The sequence below is a fragment of the Phascolarctos cinereus genome, unplaced genomic scaffold, assembly GCF_003287225.1.
Source record: "Phascolarctos cinereus isolate Bilbo 61053 unplaced genomic scaffold, phaCin_HiC Scaffold_3;HRSCAF=262, whole genome shotgun sequence".
NCBI lineage: Eukaryota > Metazoa > Chordata > Mammalia > Diprotodontia > Phascolarctidae > Phascolarctos > Phascolarctos cinereus.
In genome coordinates, this window is record NW_027555736.1 from 143,405,189 (window position 1) to 143,427,934 (window position 22,746).

Consider the following 22,746-nt stretch of genomic DNA (forward strand, 5'->3'; position numbering starts at 1 on the left):
TTAATAGTACTCCCAGTGAGATATCTCCTACCAGTGCAGATTGTTGATTGCTCTGTAATTTGTCTTAAAGAGATGTCTGGGGCATTGAGAAGTGAAGTGGCACACAACCATTACTTACCAAAGGCAGGGTTAAAAAACAGAAAACAATTTATTAGATGCCATTTGTGTTCAAGGAACTGTGCTAAGCGCTGGGGATACAAAAAGAGGCAAAAGACAGTCCCTGCTCTCAAGACGTTTACAGTTTAGTGGAGGAGACAATAAGAAATAAATATGCTGTTGTTGTGTTTAGTTGTGTCTGACTCTTTGTGAGCCCATTTGGATGTTCTTGGTTTTTTTGTTTGGGGGGTTTTTCAGCAGATACTGGAGTGGTTTGCCATTTCCTTCTCCAGTTCATTTTACTGATGAAGAACTGAGGCAAGCAATGACTTGCCCAGGGTCACACAGCTGATAAAGGTCTGAGGTCAGATTTAAATTCAGGAAGATGAGTCTTTATAATTCCAGGCCTGGCACTCTATCCACAGTGCCACCTAGCTGTGGGCGGCCCTCCCCCATATAAATATATACAAACATATACATATATACGTAAAATATATATTATATATGTGTGTGTGTGTGTGTGTGTGTGTGTGTATATATATATAAACAGCTATATACAGGATAAATAGGAATTAATTAAAGAGAGAAAGCACTAGAATTAAGAAGGGTTAGGGAAAAGCTCAGGGAATGAATACTTAATGGGTAAATGAATTTTAATAGTTCAGGTTTTTTTCCATTCAAACACAAAGGGAAGCCCAAAGTTCTTTAACTTGAACTCTTTGGGGTGGAAATATTTCTAAAGTGTATCTCATTTTTACCCTCTTAAAATAGATCATACTGAGCAGATAACTTTGAGTTATGAAGTACAATGGTATCCTCAAGACCAGGTAAAGTATGTGAAGCTGTTTGACACTATGTACAGTGGCTCCAGGCAGTTGTGTTTTTTGAGTTCTTATCTCATTTTTATAGGCTTTTCTATTATATTACCAATATCTGCCTGCCTGTAAGGAGTCCCTCATTCCTCTTTTGATTTGCTATTTGTAATCAGTATGGGTTTAGAAACCATGTAACCAAGCTTCTAGTAATTAACTTGATGTGTAAAATCTATATATGCACGCCCTGACTGTGGATAGAGGGACTGCCCATGAGTAAAGTACATGAGCGTGGTCTTGCACATCCTTCTTTGGCTGCCAAGACCAGCTTTTGCTTTGCTCCAGATGGCTGTGTTACAGATAGATAATAGTGTCAGCTTAAGATAGTTTGTGATATTATTTCAGGAAGCATTACTAAAGTGACAGTTACACCTTCTTTCTCCTTTCTACTACAGCCCTTTGACCACATAGAATCTCAAGTTTCTGTACTCTTAGTCTAAGAATCCCTAAGCATTAGAGTAGAGAGCTGGTGATGTGATCTTTCTTGTAGTGTTCTTGGATTTAGATCTGTGACTTTAGCAGTGAGGGGCATTGGATATATTAATCTCATTTGGGAAATCCTGTCTATTTGTAGATGCCACAGTAGAGCTATCCTTGGATAACACACACAACCACCAGAAGGATGAGGTGGCCAAAGCACTTCCTTCATTTGCTCCCCAAGAAGTCACAAATTCTTCATGCAAGTCACAGCCAAAGAACTATGAGGAGGTAAGAGTTTGGTTTTGTTGCTGTTAAATTATAGAATGGACTGCTGTTAGTGTAAACGTAGATCAGGAGGACTCTGACAGATTTTCTGTTACCCTAAAGAAGGCTCTTATAGTTAATGGGCAGCAAGAGTGTTCAGTACAAGTTCTGGTTTCAGCAAGAAAGCGTATTTGCCAAGTGTCAGTGTAAAGGCTTTCTTTTTGCACAGTAATAATTAGCATCTGGGATTGCTGGATGTCAATTATGCAATTCCACTGATTTTGGATATCCCTTAGTATGTGTAAGAGAAGCTATTTAAGTGTAGCACTCTAAGGTAAACACAAGGCTAACATTCTTTTGTATTTTAATTCTCATGATTTCTTTTCAAAAAGCTGGAGGAAGAAGAACAGGAGGACCAGTTTGATCTGACAATTTCCATAACAGATCCAGAAAAAATAGGTGCGTACCCCCAAGTAACCCCCTCACAAATAGTATTGTAGACCAGAAGTGTGAAACATGAAGCCATAATACTCTCCAAAGCACTGCAACCTGATTAAAATATAATTGGGAAATATTTAACAAAATAAATAAAAATACAATAAAACATAGATAACATGACATTTTAAAACTAAGTTAGGAGCATCCCAAAGGGATCCTTTCACATGGTTTAGTGTGTATCTTCTCCTCTTCCGCCCCCCCAACCCCGTCCCTTTCTATTTGAGTTTCATACTACCGTTGTACACTATTCACTCCCATTACTGTGGCATGGAAATGTTTTCATCTTATGAATAAGGAGCAGAGGCACCGAGGTGGAGATTTGGTCTGATTAGGTTTTTCTGAGCCCCCTGAGGAAAAAAATAAAGTATTTTAATTTGTTCAGCACTAAGTTCCTCCTAGCTATGTGTTGTGTTTGAGGGCTCATTCACAACTGTAGAAAAGTAGATACTTCTCCTTTTTTCCCCCATTGCTTTAAGTTTAAGTGACCGGTAGAGAAGTGCAAAACCATGCCATCTGAAAAGCACAACTGGTACAAAAGCAAAGTGGCAAATACCCTAAGGCAGTGGTTTCCAAACCTGACTTTTTCTTCCTATACCTAAGCGCTAAACTAGAAAGCAGGATTTATCAATTCTAATCTAACTTTTCTTTTGATGAGCTTGTGACATTGAGCAGGTTACTTTTATCTTCTCTGTTTCTTTGCTCTGGTACCGTGGTGTGTTCAGACTAGGGATCACCTAGTCCAGCCCTCTTTTTATAGATTGGGAAATTGAAGCAAAAAGATGAAGTCATTTGTCCAAAGTTACACAGATAGTTATTGATGTAGCTGAAACTAGACCCTAGGCTTCCTCACCAATAGTCTAGTGTTCTTTCTACTATACATCTTATAAATTCTATTGTCTGCTCCCCTTTTTTAATAGCTTGTTTTCAGTGATTATATACCTTTTCTGTTCTTAGCACTTTTGTGAGCTAAAAAGGCTAGTTCTAGTGCCTTTTAAGACAGAGGGAAAATAAAATGGCACCCAGAGGATTGAGTATTCAATTGGTGAGATTTTTGAAATTTTTCACTTAACCCTTCTGAACATCTATCGTCATCTGTAGAGATGAGAAATATAGGCTAATGGGGGGCAGGGGAGCAGAACAGGGCACATAGATAGCATTTTAACTGTAAATATCACTGGGTTTTCCCTTCTGTCTCCAAAATGCTAAACTGACAATTGAAGAGCAAGAGATGTTGAGTATTAGTCAACCTGAAAATCATATATTTTTTTCCCTAAGTTTCAGATCCTTTCCTTGGATCAGGTTTTATTTTATTTTATTTTATTTTGACTAGGCAATGGGGTTAAGTGACTTGCCCAAGGTCTCACAGCTAGTGAGTGTTAAGAGTCTGAGGCTGGATTTGAACTCAGGTCCTCCTGACTTCAGGGCTGATGCTCTATCCACTGCACCACCTATTTCTATTGGGAAAATAAGTATGTAAGCATCTCTAATCAACACTTGGTCAGATAGCCCAACGTCCCACTTTGTCCTCAAATGAAATTACCCCAACTACATAAAACACCTAATATGCTGCTGAAAATTAGATAAATTTGTTGGCACTGGACTCAAGTTTTGCAGGGGTTAGTAAAAGGGGGCTAGTAAGCTGCAAAGGAGAAGGGGGACACATACACACATACTCACACACCTATATTTCCAATCTCTACAGGGCACTGAGAATTAACTGTTATGAAAAGGTCAGGGGTAATAGAATTTTTTAAATGTTTAGTGCAAAGCCCTAGATTAGTAGGGAGGAAGTTTGAGGTCTGCTGTGTGTTATATTCTGTAGGACCCTGTAGCTCTTAATCTTTTATACTCACCCTATTCCTAGTAACCAATTAAGCTCATATCTAGTGGGTCCTTGGTTTCTAGCACTATTAATTGCCCAGAAAGCAGCTGCCCAAGACTGTTTTAGAATCTGAGGTCTCTTCATTGGCTCACCTTCTGTTTACTCTGTTTGTTTATTCAACTTGTGCTTCGCATTCCTCATACTTGATAACTAAGTCAATTAGAATCCTTCTGCTACCCAGAATTCCCTCTCGAATCCTCTGCAGCCTTGTAGACAGCTTGTCTCAAGTATTGTGAAATATTTGGGGAACCAACAGAGGTGAATGATGTTCATGATGGGCCACTTCCCAAACTCCTTCTCCTCCTTCCTTTTTGAGAGAGATTCTTTTTATTTTCTCTAGTGTGTTATGTATGCACTAATAAAGGAAACTAAATCCAAAGAAAGATGTTATTAACATCGTCTCTTCAGTTCTTTACAATCTACAGCATTTTGCTTTCATGAAGTTTGTATAGATACACTAAGTATTTTTGGTCATTTTGGAAAGTACCTGAAGGGATTGGAGTTTGGGGTATATCTTGCTGTGATTGTGAAAGGCCTGTAGGAATTTTTACAAAAGTGTGGATTTAGACAGATTCAGGATCTAGATCAAGAGATCTTAAACTTTTTTGTGTCATGGACCCTTTTTGTAGTTTAGTGAAACCTATGGACCCCTCCTCAAAAAAAACGATTTGAAATATGTAGGATTTCAGTAGTGACCTGCGAAAGGTCACAGAACTTTAGTTGGTAGCAGATGTAACATTAGAATCCTTTCTCCTAACTCTCTGTCCAGTTAGCCTAAAGAAAAAATTTTAGTGAGGAACCAAAGATACTAAATGGTATAAAATGACCTCTAAGGAATTATAAAGGTTAGAAAAGAAAAGAAAGCCACTTTGTTATTTTTCTTCACTAGTTTTTGAGTATTTTTGATAAAAATTGTCACATCTGATCATCTGCTTTGAGATCCAGCTATGACAATTGCTCTTTCTGATCTAGGACAACTCTTTCACTCTCCACTCCTTTCAGCATTAATTTAGGAGCTCAGATCACTGTAACTCTTTGTTAACTAGATTTTCCTGTTTGGTATGAAGAGAGGGAGCAAATAAAACCACTGGTAGGGAAAAAAACCCCCAAAAAACCTTAACTCAGGACTGGAACTGCGTCTGCCTCCATCCTGACACATGTTTTTTCTGTGTTCAGATTGTCAGTGGTTCCTTTATATGCCCAACTGGACCAGGACAGATCTCTGTTGCAGAGAATACCATTCTCTTGAATCTCAAATCATTCAGGAGTCAAAGGCTTTTTCAGAAAAATGACACCCTCCCCCCTCTTCTTGTCCCCCCTATGAAAGGGATGTTTGTATGACATCAGTCTGTCAGAAAATCTTCTCTTGCTCTGGGCAAACATCGTAGATCTGAGAGGTCAGTATAGTGCAGCACCAGTACAGAGAACTGTGACGAATATCTGAAAAAGCAAACTATCCATAAAGTTGGACTAAGGGTAGAACCACTTGTTTCCTTTTACATCCGTTGCTTCCTTCTCCTTGTTTTTGATACAGCCAGCAAATTGTTTCATTTTGGGCAGATGTGTGTAACCAGCCCAAATATTGGCAGGGCAACAACCAATTGATTGTTAAGGTCCAGTGCAGATCTTGGAGTATAAATAAGGCCTGGATTTAGAACAAAAAAGCTGAATCTATTGTCTTCCGTCAAACTGGAACAAGCCCAGCATCCGCTATGACATGTGTGTACAAGTCCTAAGGCAAAATGGAATCCAGTTTCTAGGGGGCTTTGTTAAACTTTGTAGTGCAAGAAGTATCTTTTTTTTTGTTTAATTCTGTTTTATTTTCAGATCTGCATTATTTCCCTCCCTTTTCCCTCTTCCCTCTTCCCCCAAGGTTCTTTCTTATAAAGCTTATGTGGCTTCCTGTTTCAAGTAGGAGTAGCATAGATCTAGAACGGTGTTTAAATGTCAGACTGGTCAGAGAACTGACTTTTGTTTCCTCCTGGTTCTTCTGTAGGAGATGGTATGAATGCATATGTGGCCTACAAAGTTACAACACAGGTGAGTCTGAGAGAGAGCCCTAATTCTTTAGACTTTAGTAGATAATAAAGGTGGCTGTGAAATTTCTACTTTATATTAGAAGCCCCTTAATTTCCTTGCTGTAGTTTTTCTTGCCTCTGACGAAAGATGGAGCCAGCCTTTATACTCCAATAGCTCCCCTAGATATTCCTTACCCAATTTTCTCTGAAGTCTGGGAACTCACTGCAAAGTTTGAAATGAAGTTTATGTGAGTGTTGAAATTGAATTGTTCAGTTATTTCAGTTGTGTCCAACTCTTCATGACTCTATTTCAGGTTTTCTTGGCAAAGATATTCGAGCAGTTTGTCATTTACTTCTCCAGCTCATTTTACAAATAAGGACACTGAGGCAAACTGGGTTAAGTGACTTGCTCAGGGTCACACAGCTAGTAAGTGTCTGAGGCTGGATTTGATTTCAGGAAGATGAGTCTTCCTGACTCCATCCAGTCCTGACACTTTATCCACTGCGCCACCTAGCCGCCTCCTTGAGTGTGGCAGTATTTCTGAGACTAGATGGACCATACCAGCTAATGCAACAACCCATTTTAAAACTCTTCATTCTTTTCAGATGTCATGTAGGAAGTTTAAATCTTCTTTCCTTCTTCTGTGTCCCAATGTACTCTAGTCTTATGTGAATAAATCTGACTGTCTGACTGATACTCGTGTTAGGGAGAGAATGTTTTATATGTGTTGGGTGTGTGTGTTTGTGTTTCGAGATACTTTTGACTTCTTACTCTCTTTCCTCTGGTATTGCTTCTTTAGCTCCAGGAACTGTATCTTTTTAATCAAGAGGCGATGGATGACTGTCATTACATGGCCATGGAACTTGAGCTCTAAGGCATTTATTTCCTTAGAGAAACTATTTCTAAAGAATTGAAAAGAAGAGATCTCCATGATTAATTCCTTATCTTCAGCTAATCTTCTGCTTGTTTTTGTCCCCAAGACCAGCTTGCCAATGTTTAGAAGTAAACAATTTTCGGTGAAAAGAAGATTTAGTGATTTTTTGGGACTCTATGAGAAACTTTCAGAGAAACACTCACAGAATGGATTTATTGTCCCTCCTCCTCCAGAGAAGAGCTTAATAGGTGAGGTTGTAGCCTGTGGCCTTCTAATTTTGCAGGTTTGTTTTCTGCGCATATAACAACTTTGTATAGTTTATATAGTGCCTACTGTGTGCCAGGCACTGTGCTAGGCACTTTACAAATATTATCTCATTTGTTCTTCGCAACAACCCTGGGAAATAGATGCTATTATTATTCCCTTTTACAGATGAGGAAACTGATTTTTTAGAAATAATTACCTCAAGTATACAGACACACCTTTTAGCAATACCACAGCCTCCTGCTAGGTGAAAGGGGGTCTCTACTGATTTCTTAGAAATCATTCAGACAATTTAGTTAACATGTTTTTATTCTTTTTATTTGGGAGTACTTGAGGATTTGGGCCTCAAACTCCAGGATTTGTCTATGACATTATCAAAGGCTAGGGGACCAAGAAATTTGCTTCTAGATACAATTTGAGAACAAGAATTTCATAATTTATCATACTCCTAGTCTGAAGTACAGGGACTGAAGATGTCTCTCCTTCCATCACTTAACACCTGCCTTGTGGGGTAAGCTGGTACTTGAAGTTACTTATAAAGGTTCAGGTTATAGAATATAGAGTTAGTCCTTTTTCTTCGTATATTCAGCCTAGTTAAGGGGTCACTTTATCACTTAACCTTTTTTTTTAAATTTTTTGGTGCTCGCTTGATTACATAATTATGCTTTTTGGTTGTATTTTGCAGTGTTACGTTTTTATTGTTGTTGTCCTTCCTCCCATTGGCTTTGTCACAAACTTGTCCTGTTGCATATTTGTTTATTGTTTTCTTCAAATTCTACTCCAGGAATGACTAAAGTGAAAGTTGGGAAAGAAGATTCTTCTTCTGCAGAATTTCTAGAAAAAAGAAGAGCTGCTTTAGAAAGGTAAGTGTGCTATTAAGAGCAGATATCTTCCTGGTTAGTATAAGAACAGGATAAGGACTGCTGTTTCCAAAAGGAATGATTTATAAATTTTAATCAGAGTTGAGCCTTCTATTCCCCTCTATTTTAGTTTCTTTCTCCTATGTATGTTTTGCTCTTCCTGTCCGGAGTTCAGAAAGCTTAATCACATCCTGCTTCTTGAATGATGTTTCACCTGGTTAGTTGTTTAAAAATGTAATCTAGAATATATTCACCAGCCCAGGCATATCTAAGTACCTAATCAGGATGGGAATGTTTTAAGTGAGGGAAAAGGTTGTATCAAGGAACAGAGTTGTATAAAGTACATAACTGGTCTAAGACTTGTGAGTCAAGGTAAATTAGTGGAATGCATTGCTTTTCCTAGGTATCTTCAGAGGATTGTGAACCATCCCACCATGTTACAGGATCCTGATGTCAGAGAGTTCTTAGAAAAGGAAGAGGTAGGTATTGGGTAGATAAGACTCTTCTTCAAAGGGATATCTGCCTCTGAAGTTTACTTCTACCTTTGTCGGGTAGTGAGTGTATTCATTAACTTACTCAACAGATTTATAGAGCACCTACTGTGTACATGTATGGTACTATAGTAGGCTGTATCTTGGTTCCCTTCTTTGACTCCAGTGTATCTTCTAATCCCAATGTATGGCAAGGACTTTACTTCTAAATAAAGAAACAAATGCCTGTTTTGATTTAGGAGGTCAGACTAGACTCTTACAACTCCAGTCTCAAAACAGTAATCCATTAAGGCATTGTCATTATAGGTAATATTTGTCTTTGTATACTTTACAGTGTGCTAAGAGATAGGGGAGTTTATTAAAGACTAAATAATAACTTTAGAACTGTACTAAATTGTAAATGAGATGACAAGTTGTGCTTTGAATCTAAGTAATTTTGGTCTCCTGACTAGTTTGTTTTCTTCTTCTCAAAGCCCAGAACCTTAAAATCATTGGAAGATGGTTGCTTTCCTTTTCTTGGCTTCGTCAAGTGATGTGGTTGGAGAGCAAATTAATGATGAAATTCCTAGGACAGTTAAAATGTCTTAGTCTTCTAAACTGAGCTGTCATTAAAGACCAGTCTTATGACATTTTCCCATTGAATGAAAGCAGAATGAAGACAATGGGGTACTTGTGTTTGTATCTTTTCTTCCCTGTTCCCTTTGCCCCTGTTGAGCACACAGTATACCTTTTAAAGAACTCTCTGAGACATGTTAAGTCCGGTTTTTTATGATGCCAGTCCAAGAAAACTTTTGACTTCAAACAAAATATTTAGGAGTTCAGCTAGGTAGGTTTGGAGATTTCACCATAAGGTTACTTGACCACTTAATACACGTGATTGACTTTCCTTCTGCACATAATAAGAGCTAAAGAATTTGTTCTATTTGTTTCATATGGTCCTAAATTTTTAATCCTGACTCTGTATTGACAGTAGGTTCCTCTGTCTCCCTTTTAAAAACAAAAAAAAATCCATCTGGAGTGATTTTTGTTTAAATTTAATGACTTTCATACAGTAGAATCTACTTGCAGGGGTCTCCAGAACTAAAGATCTGTTTTAGGGGGATGAGAGGTGGGGGAGAGTTGTCATCAGCTTCTTATTCACCCAGGTTATGTCGCATTGTTTTCTCTTAAGTACTTTTATTTTGAAAACACTTCACTTTTTTATGAAATGGAATATTTCTAATTCTAAGATCCGTATTCATTGGTCTTTTTAAAATCCCCAAGCTCAAATATCCACCAGATGTGGTTAGTTTACCCTTACCTCACAGGTTCATTGGAGATTGAAGTATGTTACAGGTTATTAACACTTTTTTTGGGGGGGGAAGGCAGTTGCGGTTAAGTGACTTTTCCAGGGTCACACAGCTAGTGAGTGTTATGTGTCTGAGGCCGGATGGGAACTCACGTCCTCCTGACTCCAGGGCCAGTGCTCTATCCACTGCGCCATCTCGCTGCCCCCGTTAACACTTATAAAAGAAAATCTTTGCTGATGTGAGAGAGAGTTAGCAACTTGTGAGAGAGAGCTAGGGGTTTTTGGCAGGTGTCTTCATCTGAGAGCTGGAGTGACTGCCATCTGTTTGACACTTAAATTTGGAAGAATCAAGGGTTGATGTTTTTCGGGTGTGACTTATCACCTCTGTCTACTTGGTCTTACAGCTGCCACGAGCAGTGGGTACACAGACATTGAGTGGAGCCGGTCTCCTCAAGATGTTTAACAAAGCTACTGATGCAGTAAGCAAAATGACCATCAAGATGAACGAGTCTGACATTGTGAGTAGACTTGTGCCCCGTTGGGTCTTGGAATCTTAGTAATAGCCATTCGTGTAATGCTTTCAGTTCTGTACAGCAGATTCTGTCAGGAACTATAGATTTTATCCCCATTTTACAGATGAGGAAGCTAAGGCGCATGGAGGCAAAGTGATTTGCCAGTGGTTACACAACCAGTAAGTGTCAGAGGCAGGAGGGAGGCAGACAGCAGGCCTACCCCCACCTCTTCTGTAGGCTCTCAGCTCTTGGTTCTTCAGTGGTCCTTAGACTTCCTGAACATCTGAGGCTACCAAGTTTGAGAGTGTTTGGTTATTTATCTTGTAAACTTCTAGGAAAGGTAAAAAACCAAATTCTTCTCTTCTCCAAAAAAAAAAAACCCAACAATCTATTATAGTTTCTGGCTTGTCTCTCTTTCAGTGGTTTGAAGAGAAACTCCAGGAGGTGGAGTGTGAGGAGCAGCGTTTACGAAAACTGCATACTGTTGTAGAAACTCTAGTCAACCATAGGAAAGGTAATGATTTCTGGAATGTACTTGGAATTGGAGGAGATGGACGTGTGGCACCTGGGAGCTAGAGACAAGGGCATGCTGTGCTTAAGGTCACCTCTATTCCGGTGAGCTTAGAACTGAAAGATGTAGCGAGTTGCCTATTTCTAATTGAGAAGGCTTTAAGGAAAGGAACCCAAATATAGCATTTTGCTAGGACATAACATTTTCTTTATAAATTACTTGTTTTGTTGGTTTTCATCTTAAATAACATTACTTCTTGCTCTGCCATTTTAATGACGTTACAGTGTGGATGGAGTGGGGAGGGGGAGAAGCCATGGATATCCTAGTGTTACTTTAGCTACTGATACTGTTGCCTTTATATTGGTAAGACCTGCTAAGAACCAGCTAAATTGGCCTAATTTGATTTCTTCCTTTCCTCTTTGCTCTCTGAAAATATTGATGAACAGGGGCAGCTAGGTGGTGCAGTAGATAGAGCACCGGCCCTGGATTCAGGAGGACCTGAGTTCAAATGTGAGCTCAGACACATACTTCCTCGCTGTGTGACTCTGGGAAAATCACTTAACCCCATTGCCTAGCCAAAAAAAAAAAAGAAAATATTGATGAACAGTGTGTGACAAGAAGTGAGGAATATAATATCTAAACTTGATAATAACGGTCCCTTACATGAATATGGTACTTTATAGTTTAGAAAGTGCTTTCTAACATTTTCTCCTTTTTATCACAACCACCTGGTAAAGCAGCTAAGGCAGATATCATTATTCCTTTTCAAAGATGAAAAAACTGAGGAGCAGAGTAGAAGGACTCACAGGTAGTAAGTAGCAGAGCCAGAAGTCAGTCCCAGGCCTTCTCGTGTGTGTGTGTGTGTGTGTCTCTGTGTGTGTGTGTGTGTGTGTGTGTGTGTGTGTGTCTGTGTCTGTGTCTCCGTGTTTGTATGTGTGTGTGCACATTGGTTTTTAGGGTGATCAGTAGCCCTGCTTGCTTATTAGCCTGGCTCCTATTGCTGCACAGCATGACCTAGAGTCTTTGTTAAGTAGCTGCATTTGATCTGCTTTTACTGGTTTTCTCATTTAACCTGTTTAAACCCTAGGCTGGCATTCTCTATGTGTCTCTCACAAAGTAATTCTCCCTTATATTTCAGCATATATGTTAGTTTTAGTTACCAGTTGGGTTGTATAGCCCTTAAGTGCTATATGTTCTGGAAGGAGTTTTGGGTTCCCCCCCCCTTAATCTCCAGGAACTATATCATATATTTTTCAGCCTTTGGCCTGAAGAGACCATTACTAGAAGGCTGGCCACAAAGTAGGTGAGGCTGAGGGCTTTTCCGGTCTCATTTTTGGCGATGATAATACGTGAACATCTTTAAAATCTAGTGAGTTGTGTGGCGAAGTAGAAAAAAACACTTGCTGTGGAGTCAGAGGCCATGGGTTCAAATCCCAGCTTAGTCACTTATTATCTGTGGAACCCTGGGCAGATCATTCCATCTCCCTGGACCTCAGTTTATTCATCAATAAAATGAGAGAGTTGAATTTAGATGATCTCTGTAGTCCCTTCCATCTTAGGATCTGTGTTTTTTATTATCCAAGGAAATGCTGAAATCCTGAGTCTTTTAGAACACTGAAGAGTGTAAATTAGGCAAGGGGTTTTTTACTCTTACTTCTTAAAGTGTTTTCCTTTTGTTCCTTTTCTCAGAGTTAGCATTAAACACAGCACAGTTTGCAAAGAGTCTGGCCATGCTCGGGAGCTCGGAGGACAACACGGCCCTCTCCCGGGCTCTGTCCCAGCTGGCAGAGGTGGAGGAGAAGATTGAACAGCTGCACCAGGAGCAGGCCAGCAATGACTTCTTCCTCTTAGCTGAGCTCCTCAGTGACTACATTCGCCTCCTGGCCACAGTCAGGGTAAGAGGCCCTTGAGGTCACCCTGTCTTTCTGCCTGTGGTTTACCAAGGAAAGTTGCTTTTCTTTCCTCTAGCATCCAGTGATTATAGTGGTAGACTTGAAGTCAAGAAGACCTGAATTCACATCCTGCCTCAGATGCTTATTCACAGCTGGACCAGTCACTTAACCTCACTCAGCTTCAGTTTTCTCATCTGTAGGATGGGGATAAATAACAGCACCTACTTCACAGGATTTTTGAGAGGATCAGATAAGATCATGTATGTAAAACTCTTGGTAAACCTTGAAGTATTATGTAAATGTGTGGGCTATTATCATTTCCTGAATCTTAAGATATATTTAACTATTAAAATGTTTAACACAACACTTATGGACAATATACTAAAACTGTAGATAGTAAGTTCACAGTTACTTACTGTAACTTGTAAGAAGTGGATGATGGGGTCATCTGCTTCTCTGTTTCAGTTAGCTGGCTGGCTCCTTGAAGCCAGGAGCTGTTCAGCCCTTTCTGTTTTACCTTCCTAACAGCTAACTGATCCCTGATAAGACATTTGTGCCATGGGTAGTTCTTTTTTTGGGGTGGGAGATGTCAATTAAGCATTTATTTTCTCTATGTTCTACGTTCTTTCTTCATCCCTTTCCCCCCCACACACATCCATTAAAAAAAGAAAGAAAAACTGACAAATAATCATAGTCAAGCAAAACAAATTCCAGTATTGCCCACTGGCAAAAGAGTATGTCTCATTTTCAACTTGAATCCATCACTGCTCTCTCAGGAGGTGGGTAGCATAATTCATTATTTGTCCTCTGGAGCTGTGACTGTTATTGCACTGACAAGAGATGGTAACAACAATAACAAGAATGGTAATGATAATGCTCTTATATAACACTTTAAGGTTTGCAAAGCCCTTTACAAATGTCTCATTTTATCCTCACAACAGCCCTGGGAGGTAGGTGCTATTATTATCTCCATTTTTGGATGAAGAAACAGAGGCAGGGTGAGGTGAGGTGACTTGCCCAGAATCAGGCAGCTGTTCAGTTTTTAAAGTAGTATTTGAACTCTGAATTTTGTCTTTGATGGTATTCTTACTGTATCAGTCATTCTCCCAGGTCTGCTCACTTCATTCAGCATCAGTTCATACATGTCTTCCTATCTCTGTGGTCATTTCTTATGGCACAATAGGATTCCATCAGTCAGAATTCATTAAGCGCCTCCTACGTACCAGGCGCCGTGCTAAGTAGTTTACTTTCTGTACCATTGGATTCACATAGCATACTTTGCTCAGCCCTTCCCCAGCTGATGGGAACCCCCTTAGTTTTCAGTTCTTTGTAACTACAAAAAGAGCTGTTATAAATATTTTTGTACATATGGGTCCTTTTCTTTTTTTCTTTCACTTCTTTGGGACATAGGCTATTGTGGTATTGCTAGGTCAAAGGGTATTCACAGTTTAGTGACTTTTGGGGTATTGTTCCAAATTATATTCCAGAATGGCCAGAGCAGTTCATAGTTCCACCAGCAGTGCGTTAATGTGGTTATTTCCCTGAAGCTTCCAGTATTTGTCATCTTCCTTTTTTTTTTGTCAACTTTGCCAGTCTGAGGACTATGAGGTAGAACCTCCCTGAGAATTACTTTAATTTTCATTTTTCTAATTGTTAATGACTTGGGACTTTTTTTTTCCACATGGCTTTTAATAATTTAGGTTTCTTCCCTTGAGAACATCCTGTCCCTATCGTTTAACTATTTATCAGTTAGGGATTAGCTCTTATTATAAATTTGGATCAGTTCTTTGTAAATATACGTACATACAAATATACATATAAAATGAGACCTTAAATATGAACAGGCAGTTTTCAGATGAAGAAATTAAAGCTGTCTATAGTCATATGAAAAAATGCTCTAAATCACTATTGATTAGAGAAATGCAAATCAAAACAACTCTGAGGTACCACATCACACCTATCAAATTGGCCAGCATGACAAAGCAGGAAAATGATAAATGTTGGAGAAAATGTGGGAAAATTGGAACACTAATGAGTTGTTGGTAGAGTTGTGAAATGATCCAACTGTTTTGGAGAACAATTTGGAACTATGCCCAAAGGACTATAAAAATGTGCATACCTCTTTGATCCAGCAATAGCACTTCTGTATCCTGAAGAGATCATAATGGGAAAATGACCCACAAGTACAAAAATACTTATAGTAGCTCTTTCTGTGGTGGTAAAGAATTGGAAATTGAGGGGATGCCCATCAAATGGGGAATGGCTGAAATAGTTGTGGTATATGAATGTAATGGAATACTATTGTGCTGTAAAAAATTAGGAGCAAGCAGATTTCAGAAAAACCTGGAAAGCCTTGTATGGACTAATGCTGAGTGAAGAAGTGAGCAGAACCAGGAGAACGTTGTACACAGTAACAGCCGCACTGTGCAGTGACTAACTTTGATGGACTTAGGTCTTCTTGGCAATGCAAGGATCTAAGACATCTCCAAAGGCCCCATGATGGAGAATGCTATCCACATCCAGAGAAAGAACTCTGGAGTCTGAATGCAGAGGGAAGCATACTATTTGCTCTTTTTTTTTCCCTGTTTTATTTTGTTTCCTCTTTCTTATGGTTCCTCCTGTTGGTTCTAATTCTTCTTTACAACATGATTAATAAGAAAATATATTTAATAGGAATGTATATGTAGAGCCTGTATCAGATTGCATGCTGTCTTAGGGAGGGAGGGTGGGGGAGAGAAATTTAAAACTCAGAAGCTTATGGAAGTGATAGTTGAAAACTAAAATTAAATTATTTAATAAAATAAATAAAAATTTTAAAAATGAAACCTTTATCAGAGAAACTTGCTCCATAGATTTTTTTCCTGTTATGAGATGGAAAAAATCTTCTTCTTGTCTTCTTCTCACCCACTTGTCGCTTCAGTGTGGGCACCCACAGAAAAAGGCTTAGCATCATAGGGAAGAATGTAAGCTATGAGCCAAGAGCCTCATATAGGGCACTGCTGTGCCCCTCCCACCACATGCTGTCACTGCAGTAGCAGAGGCTGGCCTGGCCTGGCACTGCTGACCTCCAGGCACATGCCGCTGTCCTGGCTCATATCACCAGGCAACAAAGAAATGGTTGAGAGAGTGTCTCCAAACTGAAAAGCAAGTACTTGTTTAGAGTTAAGTTCCCTTTGCTGTCTATCTTGTACAAGCAGCCTTAGAGCTGTTTGCTGCCCAGGCCTAGTATCAGAGGAGGTGAGTCTCTGACTTGGAACAGGCCTCCATCTCCCACTTCCTGGCCGTGGGGCACATGTGTGCATATAAGCATCTCCACATACAGCTACTAAGGAGGCCAGGACTGGGCAGGGTCACTGTTACCAGTTTACATTTTATCCAGAACAGTGAAGCTGTTTATTGGAGTTGTGCTCATTCTCTTCTCCCATGAATTTTTATTTTATTTATTTATTTAATTTTTTTGTTGCCATTAACTGTGGTATGATAAAGACTAGGAAGCTTAAAAAAATAACCTCCAATGGAATTCCTAGAACTAGCTGTGTCCCAATACTGGAGCTATCTGAAAATGGAGCTGTTTCTGGGCAAAGCTGTGCCGAGGACACTCTGGGTAGTCCAGGGCTCTCCAGCACCTGGGAAGTCTGTGTATCGGTGCTTCAGCTGAGGAGGCTCATCTGGAGTTCCCAGAGTAGGGTGTAGCACAACATGGCATCTGGGGCTGTGGCACAAGCTGTCCTGTGAACACGCTGCTGCTCCTCCTAGACAGATGTTCTTCCGGAGAACTGTAGTGGCTCCAGCTGTTGATGAGTGTTGGGAAACTGAAGGTGGTGTCTTCATCCTCTATTTTGAACCTAGAATAATAGCAACTAAAATACATTGGATTAGGCCCGAGTTATGATTGGAAGAATAACTCTGCTGAAATGGTTTATTATTTTTCAGCCTGCCTATCCAGATTTGTCATGCACTACTCCCCTTGACATATTCTATAGTCCCCCTAAAGTGGCTTTCTTGCTGTTTCTCACATGTGATCATCTGTCTTGTGTTTCTGTGCCTTTGCAAGAGTTGCCTCCTATGCCTAGATCCTCACCTGTATCTCTGGAAGCCCAGTTCAGAGTCTGCCTCTTATGGGAAGTTTTTCTTTATTCTCCTCCCTCAAGCTCCTAGTACCCCCCCCCCAGTACCTTGTCATTTATTTTGTGCGGATAGTTTGTCATTGTATGAGCATGTTCCTCCTCTGATAGAATATAATCCCTTTAATGCAAGGACTGTTTCTTTTTCTGTCTTCATATCTCTGTCACTAAGGACACTGCTTAGTATATAACTATTTAATAAATACTTGTAACCTAATTATAATGAGGTGAGATATAAGGTCATCCCATAAAATTTACCTATTCCTGTCTTACTTAGTAATGTCAGCTAAGCTGTAGATGGGTTAAAGAAATATTATTTGGCAAGTTTTAACTATGGCAGGCGCTGTTCTCTCACCCCCACCTCAGGAGCCAGGTGCAGGCAAAGACCCATACTAAGAGGCCAGGAAGGTATCCTCCAAACCTCTTCTGAATTGGGAAATTAAGGAAGGATCTGAAAAGATACAAAAAAGGGCAGCCTCTGCTTCTTGAGATCTCTTGCAGCTACTTGAAGCCTATAAAGAAAAGGGGCTGATGCCTCTTGTATATATTCTTTAGAGCCCTAGGACTGTTGATATCAGGAAAAAACACTGGGCAGATATACTGTAGAACACATGTATTGAACTCACTGCCAGAAACTCCCCAATGCAGCACCAAACCAGATTAAAATGTAATTGGGAAATTTTAAACCAAATAAAAATACAACACAACACAGATGTTAACTTGTGGTTTTCTTCGTCAAGATGTGGCTATAGGAATTTTCTGTGTGAGCCTGACATCCCTGCTGTAGAACCAGATGGCTTCTCAGTCAATTTTGCAGCCTCTTTGTCTTGAACTAGTAAGTCTCTGTAGTTCCCAAGGTTACAGCCTTAACCTTTCTCCTTTCTCTGGACTTTCCACCCCTCATGATATCATCCTTGCCTGGGCTTCAGGTATCACCTTCAGGTCATGTCACATCCTTTGAGTTGAAAGGAACCTCAGCAGGCATCTGTTCTGTCCCCCTGAGCCAGCCTCTGCATGAAGAACCTCCTGAAGGGAAACCCCACAAGTCAAATAAGCAAGCATTTATTAAGTGCCTACTCTGTGCCAGGCAAGGCAGCCCTTTTTGGTGTGTGTTTGTTTGCTTTGTTTTCACATTAGTCATTTCCGTAAAGAAGAATTAGAACCAATGGGAGGAACCACAACAAAAAAGAGAAAGCAAATCGTATACTTTGATCTGTATTCAGACTCCATAGTTCTTTCCCTGGATGTGGACAGTATTTTCCATCATGAGTCTTTGAAGATGTCTCAGATCTTTGCATTGCTGAGAAGAGCCAAGTCTGTGAAAGTTAGTCATTGCACAGTGTGGCTATTATCGTATACAATATTCTCCTGGTTCTGCTCACTTCACTCTGCATCAGTTCATATACATCTTCCCAGGTTTTTCTGAAGTCCACCTGCTCATCATTTCTTATAGCACCATAGTGTCCCATTACATCCATATACCACAACTTCTTCAGCCATTCCCCAAATGATGGGCGTCCCCCAATTTCCAGTTTGGCCCCCACAAAAAGAGCTGCTATAAGCATGTTTGTGAATGGGGGGCCTTTTCCCATTTTGACGCTCTCTGGGATATAGACAAGGCATCCCTTTAGTATAGTTCCGATCACTAGGAAGTTTTCCTGACGTCAAGCCTAAACAGGAGTGTTTGCGCCTCCGCCCAATGCTTCTGGTTCCATCAAACAGAAAAAGTCCAATCTCTCTTCACACTAGAGCTCTCAGACTATTTAAAGACGAGCCCCTTCCTCCACTAGGCTTTTCTTATTCAGGCCAAATAGCCTTCCATTGATCCTCATGACATGGATTTAAGTTCCTTCACTGTTTTGGTTGCCCTTCTCTGGATACTCTCTAGCTTAGCAGTGTGCTTCTTAAATGGTAGGACCCACAACTAATTATAATATTCCAGATTGGTCTGAGAAGGGAGGGATACAGGGACAATTTGCCTTCTTATTCCTCTTTTAATACAGCCCAAGATTTTACATTCACTTTTTTTGGCTGCCACGTCACATAGCTGTTTCATGTTGTGTTTGGGGTCCTCCAAAACCTTTAGAGCCTTTTTTTTCCTTTGGCTAGGCAATGGGGTTAAGTGACTTGCCCAGGGTCACACAGCTAGTAAGCATCTGGTCTGAGACCAAATTTGAACTCAGGTCCTCCAACTCCAGGGCCAGTGCTCTATCTACTGCATCACCTAGCTACCCCATGTCTAGAGCTTAATCATGCCTGATCATGGTTCTCTCCATCTTTTATATGTAAAATCAATTTTTTTTAACGTGGGTGTAAGACTTTACATTCAGCACTATTGAATTTTGTCAAAACTTACATATAGTTCTAACTTGTCAAGATTTCTTGAGATCTCAAATCAGTCATTCATTATATTAGCTATCCCTCCTAGTTGTGTCATCTGCACATCTGGATGAATATGCCTTTATCCAGTCATTGATAAATAGCTCAGTTAGCACTGTATCATAAAGACTGCTTTTTGAATCTGGCCTTTCATTCAGTTTCAAATGCATCTAATTGTATTAATGTGTAGTCCTTATCTCTCCATCAGGAACAGTAAAAGCTTTTTGCCAAATGCTTTGCTGAAATCCAGTTAAGCTATGTCTTTGTCATTCCCCTTATCTTCCAGTTTAGCAATCCTGTTATAAAAAGAGGTAGGTTATTCTGGCCTGACCTGTTCTTGATTAAATCATACTGGTTCTTTGTGATCACTGCTTTACTTTTTAGATATTCATCATCCATCGCTTTCATGATCCATTCTAGAATTTTCCTGGAAATCAGAATCAAGCTTAGTGATATACATATAGCTTACAGAATTTGTTCTCTTCCCATTACAAAAAAAATACTAGAGTATTTGTCCTTCTCTAATGCTGTGACACCCCTCCTGTTTTCCACAATCTTGCAATAGTAGTAATAGTAGTAATTACTAACTTAGCGATCCTCTTTCATTTCTTTCCATACCAAAGGATGTAATTCATCTGAGCCTGATGAATTCATCAAGGGTCACTAGGTGTGCTCTTACCATCTTCTTACTTGCCTTAGGTATGAATCCTTCTAATGCAAAAGTCATTCTTGGCAGAAAAAATTGTGTGTGTGTGTGTGTGTGCACTGCCTTTTTTATCTCTTCTTTGATCATTCTTTTTCTCTCAGTACAGCTTATAAAAACCCCAGGTCCTTTTTATTGTTTTTTGCTTCCTTATCAGCCTCTACTCAATTTTGAGCTTAACAACATCTTTAAATTTTTTTATTGATACCTTTTCCTTTTACATCACCTTTTTTTTTAAATGCATAGTTTCTTTTCTTTATTAAATGGCAAAGTCTCAAATTTCATTTAGCTGAGATCAGGATTCTAGATCTCCAAACTGTAAAGTAGCTCGAGTTTTTCTTTTTTTTTATATAAATGTATTTATTTTTAGTTTTCAACATTCACTTCCACAAGTTTTTGAGTTCCAAATTTTCACCCCATCTCCCCCTTCCCCCTACCCCAAGATGGCATGCATTTTGAATATCCCTTCCCCTAGTCTGTCCTCTTTTCTATCTCTCTCCCCTTCCCCTTCTATTTTCCTGTAGGGCAGGATAGACTTCTGTACCCCATTTCCTGTATTTCTTATTTCCCAGCAGCATGTGAGTAGACATGTTGTGAAAAACTAACTCTGTTTCCCTTAATCCTATCCTGTCCACCCATTTATTCTCTATTCTTTCTTTTGACCCTGTCCCTCCTCAGAAGTATTTACTTCTGATTACCCCCTTTCCCAATCTGCCCTCGTCTCTATCATCCCCCTGCTCTCTTGTCCCTTTCTCCCCCTATTTTCCTATAGAGTAAGACAGATTTCCATACGAATGTGTATGTTAAGCCAAATCCTATGAGAATAAGATTCACTCATTCCCTCTCACCTTCCTCTGTTTCCCTCCACTGTAAGAGACTTTTCTTTTTTGTTTTTTTTTATTTGTGAGATAATTTACCCCATTCTGCCTCTCCCTTTCTTCTTCTCTGAGTATCATCCTCTCTTATCCCTTAATTTTATTCTCCAGATATGACCCCTTAATCTTCTATCTACATACATATAATTTCTTTTCCTCCAGCTACCCTAATACTGACAAAGGTCTCATGAGTTATAAATATCATCTTTCCATGCAGGACTGTAAACAGTTCAGTCTTAATAAGTCTCTTATGATTTCTCTTTCCTGTTTACCTCTTCATGTTCCACTGGAGTCCTGTATTTGAAAGTCAAATTTTCTATTCAGCTCTGGTCTTTTCCTCAGGAATGCTTGAAAGTCCTCTATTTCACTGAATAACCACTTTTTCCCCTGAAGGATTATACTCAGTTTTCCTGGGTAGGTGATTCTTGGTTGTAATCCTGTCTCCTTTGCCCTCCGGAATATTATATTCCATGCCCTGTGATCCTTTAATGTAGAAGCTGCTAAATCTTGTGTTATCCTGATTGTGTTTCCACAGTACTTGAATTGTTTCCTTCTGGCAGCTTGTAATAGTTTCTCTTGACCTGGGAACTCTGGAATTTGGCTATAATATTCCTAGGAGTTTTCCTTTGGGGATTTCTTTCAGGGGGAGATCTGTGGATTCTTTCAATTTCTGTTTTGCCCTCTGATTCTAATATATCAGGGCAGTTTTCCTTGATAATTTCTTGAAAGGTGATGTCTAGGTTCTTTTTTTTGATCATGGCTTTCAGATAGTCCAATAATTTTTAAATTCTCTCTCCTGGATCTATTTTCCAGGTCAGTTGTTTTTCCAATAAGATATTTCACATTGTTTTCTCATTTTTCATTCTTTTGGATTTGTTCTACTGTGTCGTGATTTCTCATAAAGTCACTATCTTCTAATTGCTCTATTCTGATTTTTAAGGAAGTATTTTCTTTAGTAAGCTTTTGGACTTCCTTTTCCATTTGGCCAATTTTGCTTTTTAGGGCATTCTTCTCATCATTCGCTTTTTGGACCTCTTTTGCCATTTGGGTTAGGCTATTTTTTAAGGTGTTATTTTCTTCAGTATTTTTTTGAGTCTCCTTTAGCAAGCGGTTGACTTGTTTTTCGTAATTTTCTTGCATCACTCATTTCTCTTCCCAGTTTTTCCTCTACTTCCCTTATTTGCTTCTCAAGATCCCTTCTGAGCTCTTCCAAGGCCTGAGACTGATTCATATTTTTCTTGGAGGCTTTGGTAGGAGCTTTGACTTTGTTGTGTTCTTCTGGTTGTATATTTTGATCTTCTTTTTCACCAAAGTAAGATTCTATGGTCTGACTCTTTTTGCGCTGCTTGCTCGTGATCCCAGCCAATTACTTGAGTTTTAAACTCTTTGTTAAGGTACGAATCTGCTTCCAATATGGAGAATGTACTGTCCCAAGCTTTGGGGGGTTTGTACAGCTGTTTTCAGAGATACTTGTGTAGGGACCTGTACATTTTCAGTTCTTGCAAGGTGGTATGATAAGGGGTGAGGTGTTTACTCCTTTCCTGGCCTGTGACTACAAGTACTCCTTTCTGTCCTGTAACTGTGAGGAGGGGTCCCTATCTACAGCCACTACAAGCTCCACCAAGCCAGTGCTCCTCCTTACCCCAGCACCGCTGCCCAGAACTGTGGCCCACATCCAAACACAGGCAAAGCAAGAGATTCCTGCCTCAGCACTGGCAAAGAGATCCCTGCAATCCCTCTCTGATCAGCCAGTGGATTTCCCCTCAGTCTGTGGGCCGGAAGCTTGGGAAGCAGCTGCCCCTCCCAGGGCCAAGCTTTTGGGGAATGGAGCTGAAACCCCGCCTTCCTTTCTCAGCACCGACAGAAACAGACTTTTCCCACTGACCTTCTAAGTTGTCTCTGGCATTGGTGGATTGAGGAGT

The 22,746-nt window shown here is 39.7% G+C and overlaps 1 protein-coding gene across 1 annotated transcript in view; it reads left to right on the top strand.

Annotated features, from left to right (window-relative positions):
- The window catches only part of SNX1 (sorting nexin 1), a 59,867-nt gene that overhangs the window by 25,953 nt on the left and 11,168 nt on the right, over positions 1 to 22,746 (top strand). Inside the window, exons 4-12 of the mRNA XM_020983684.2 lie at positions 1,543 to 1,676; positions 2,045 to 2,111; positions 6,029 to 6,072; positions 7,032 to 7,173; positions 7,974 to 8,052; positions 8,453 to 8,528; positions 10,233 to 10,346; positions 10,761 to 10,854; positions 12,541 to 12,746. Of these exons, the coding sequence (XP_020839343.1) occupies positions 1,543 to 1,676; positions 2,045 to 2,111; positions 6,029 to 6,072; positions 7,032 to 7,173; positions 7,974 to 8,052; positions 8,453 to 8,528; positions 10,233 to 10,346; positions 10,761 to 10,854; positions 12,541 to 12,746 (956 nt within the window). The remainder of the gene's footprint in view (positions 1 to 1,542; positions 1,677 to 2,044; positions 2,112 to 6,028; positions 6,073 to 7,031; positions 7,174 to 7,973; positions 8,053 to 8,452; positions 8,529 to 10,232; positions 10,347 to 10,760; positions 10,855 to 12,540; positions 12,747 to 22,746) is intronic.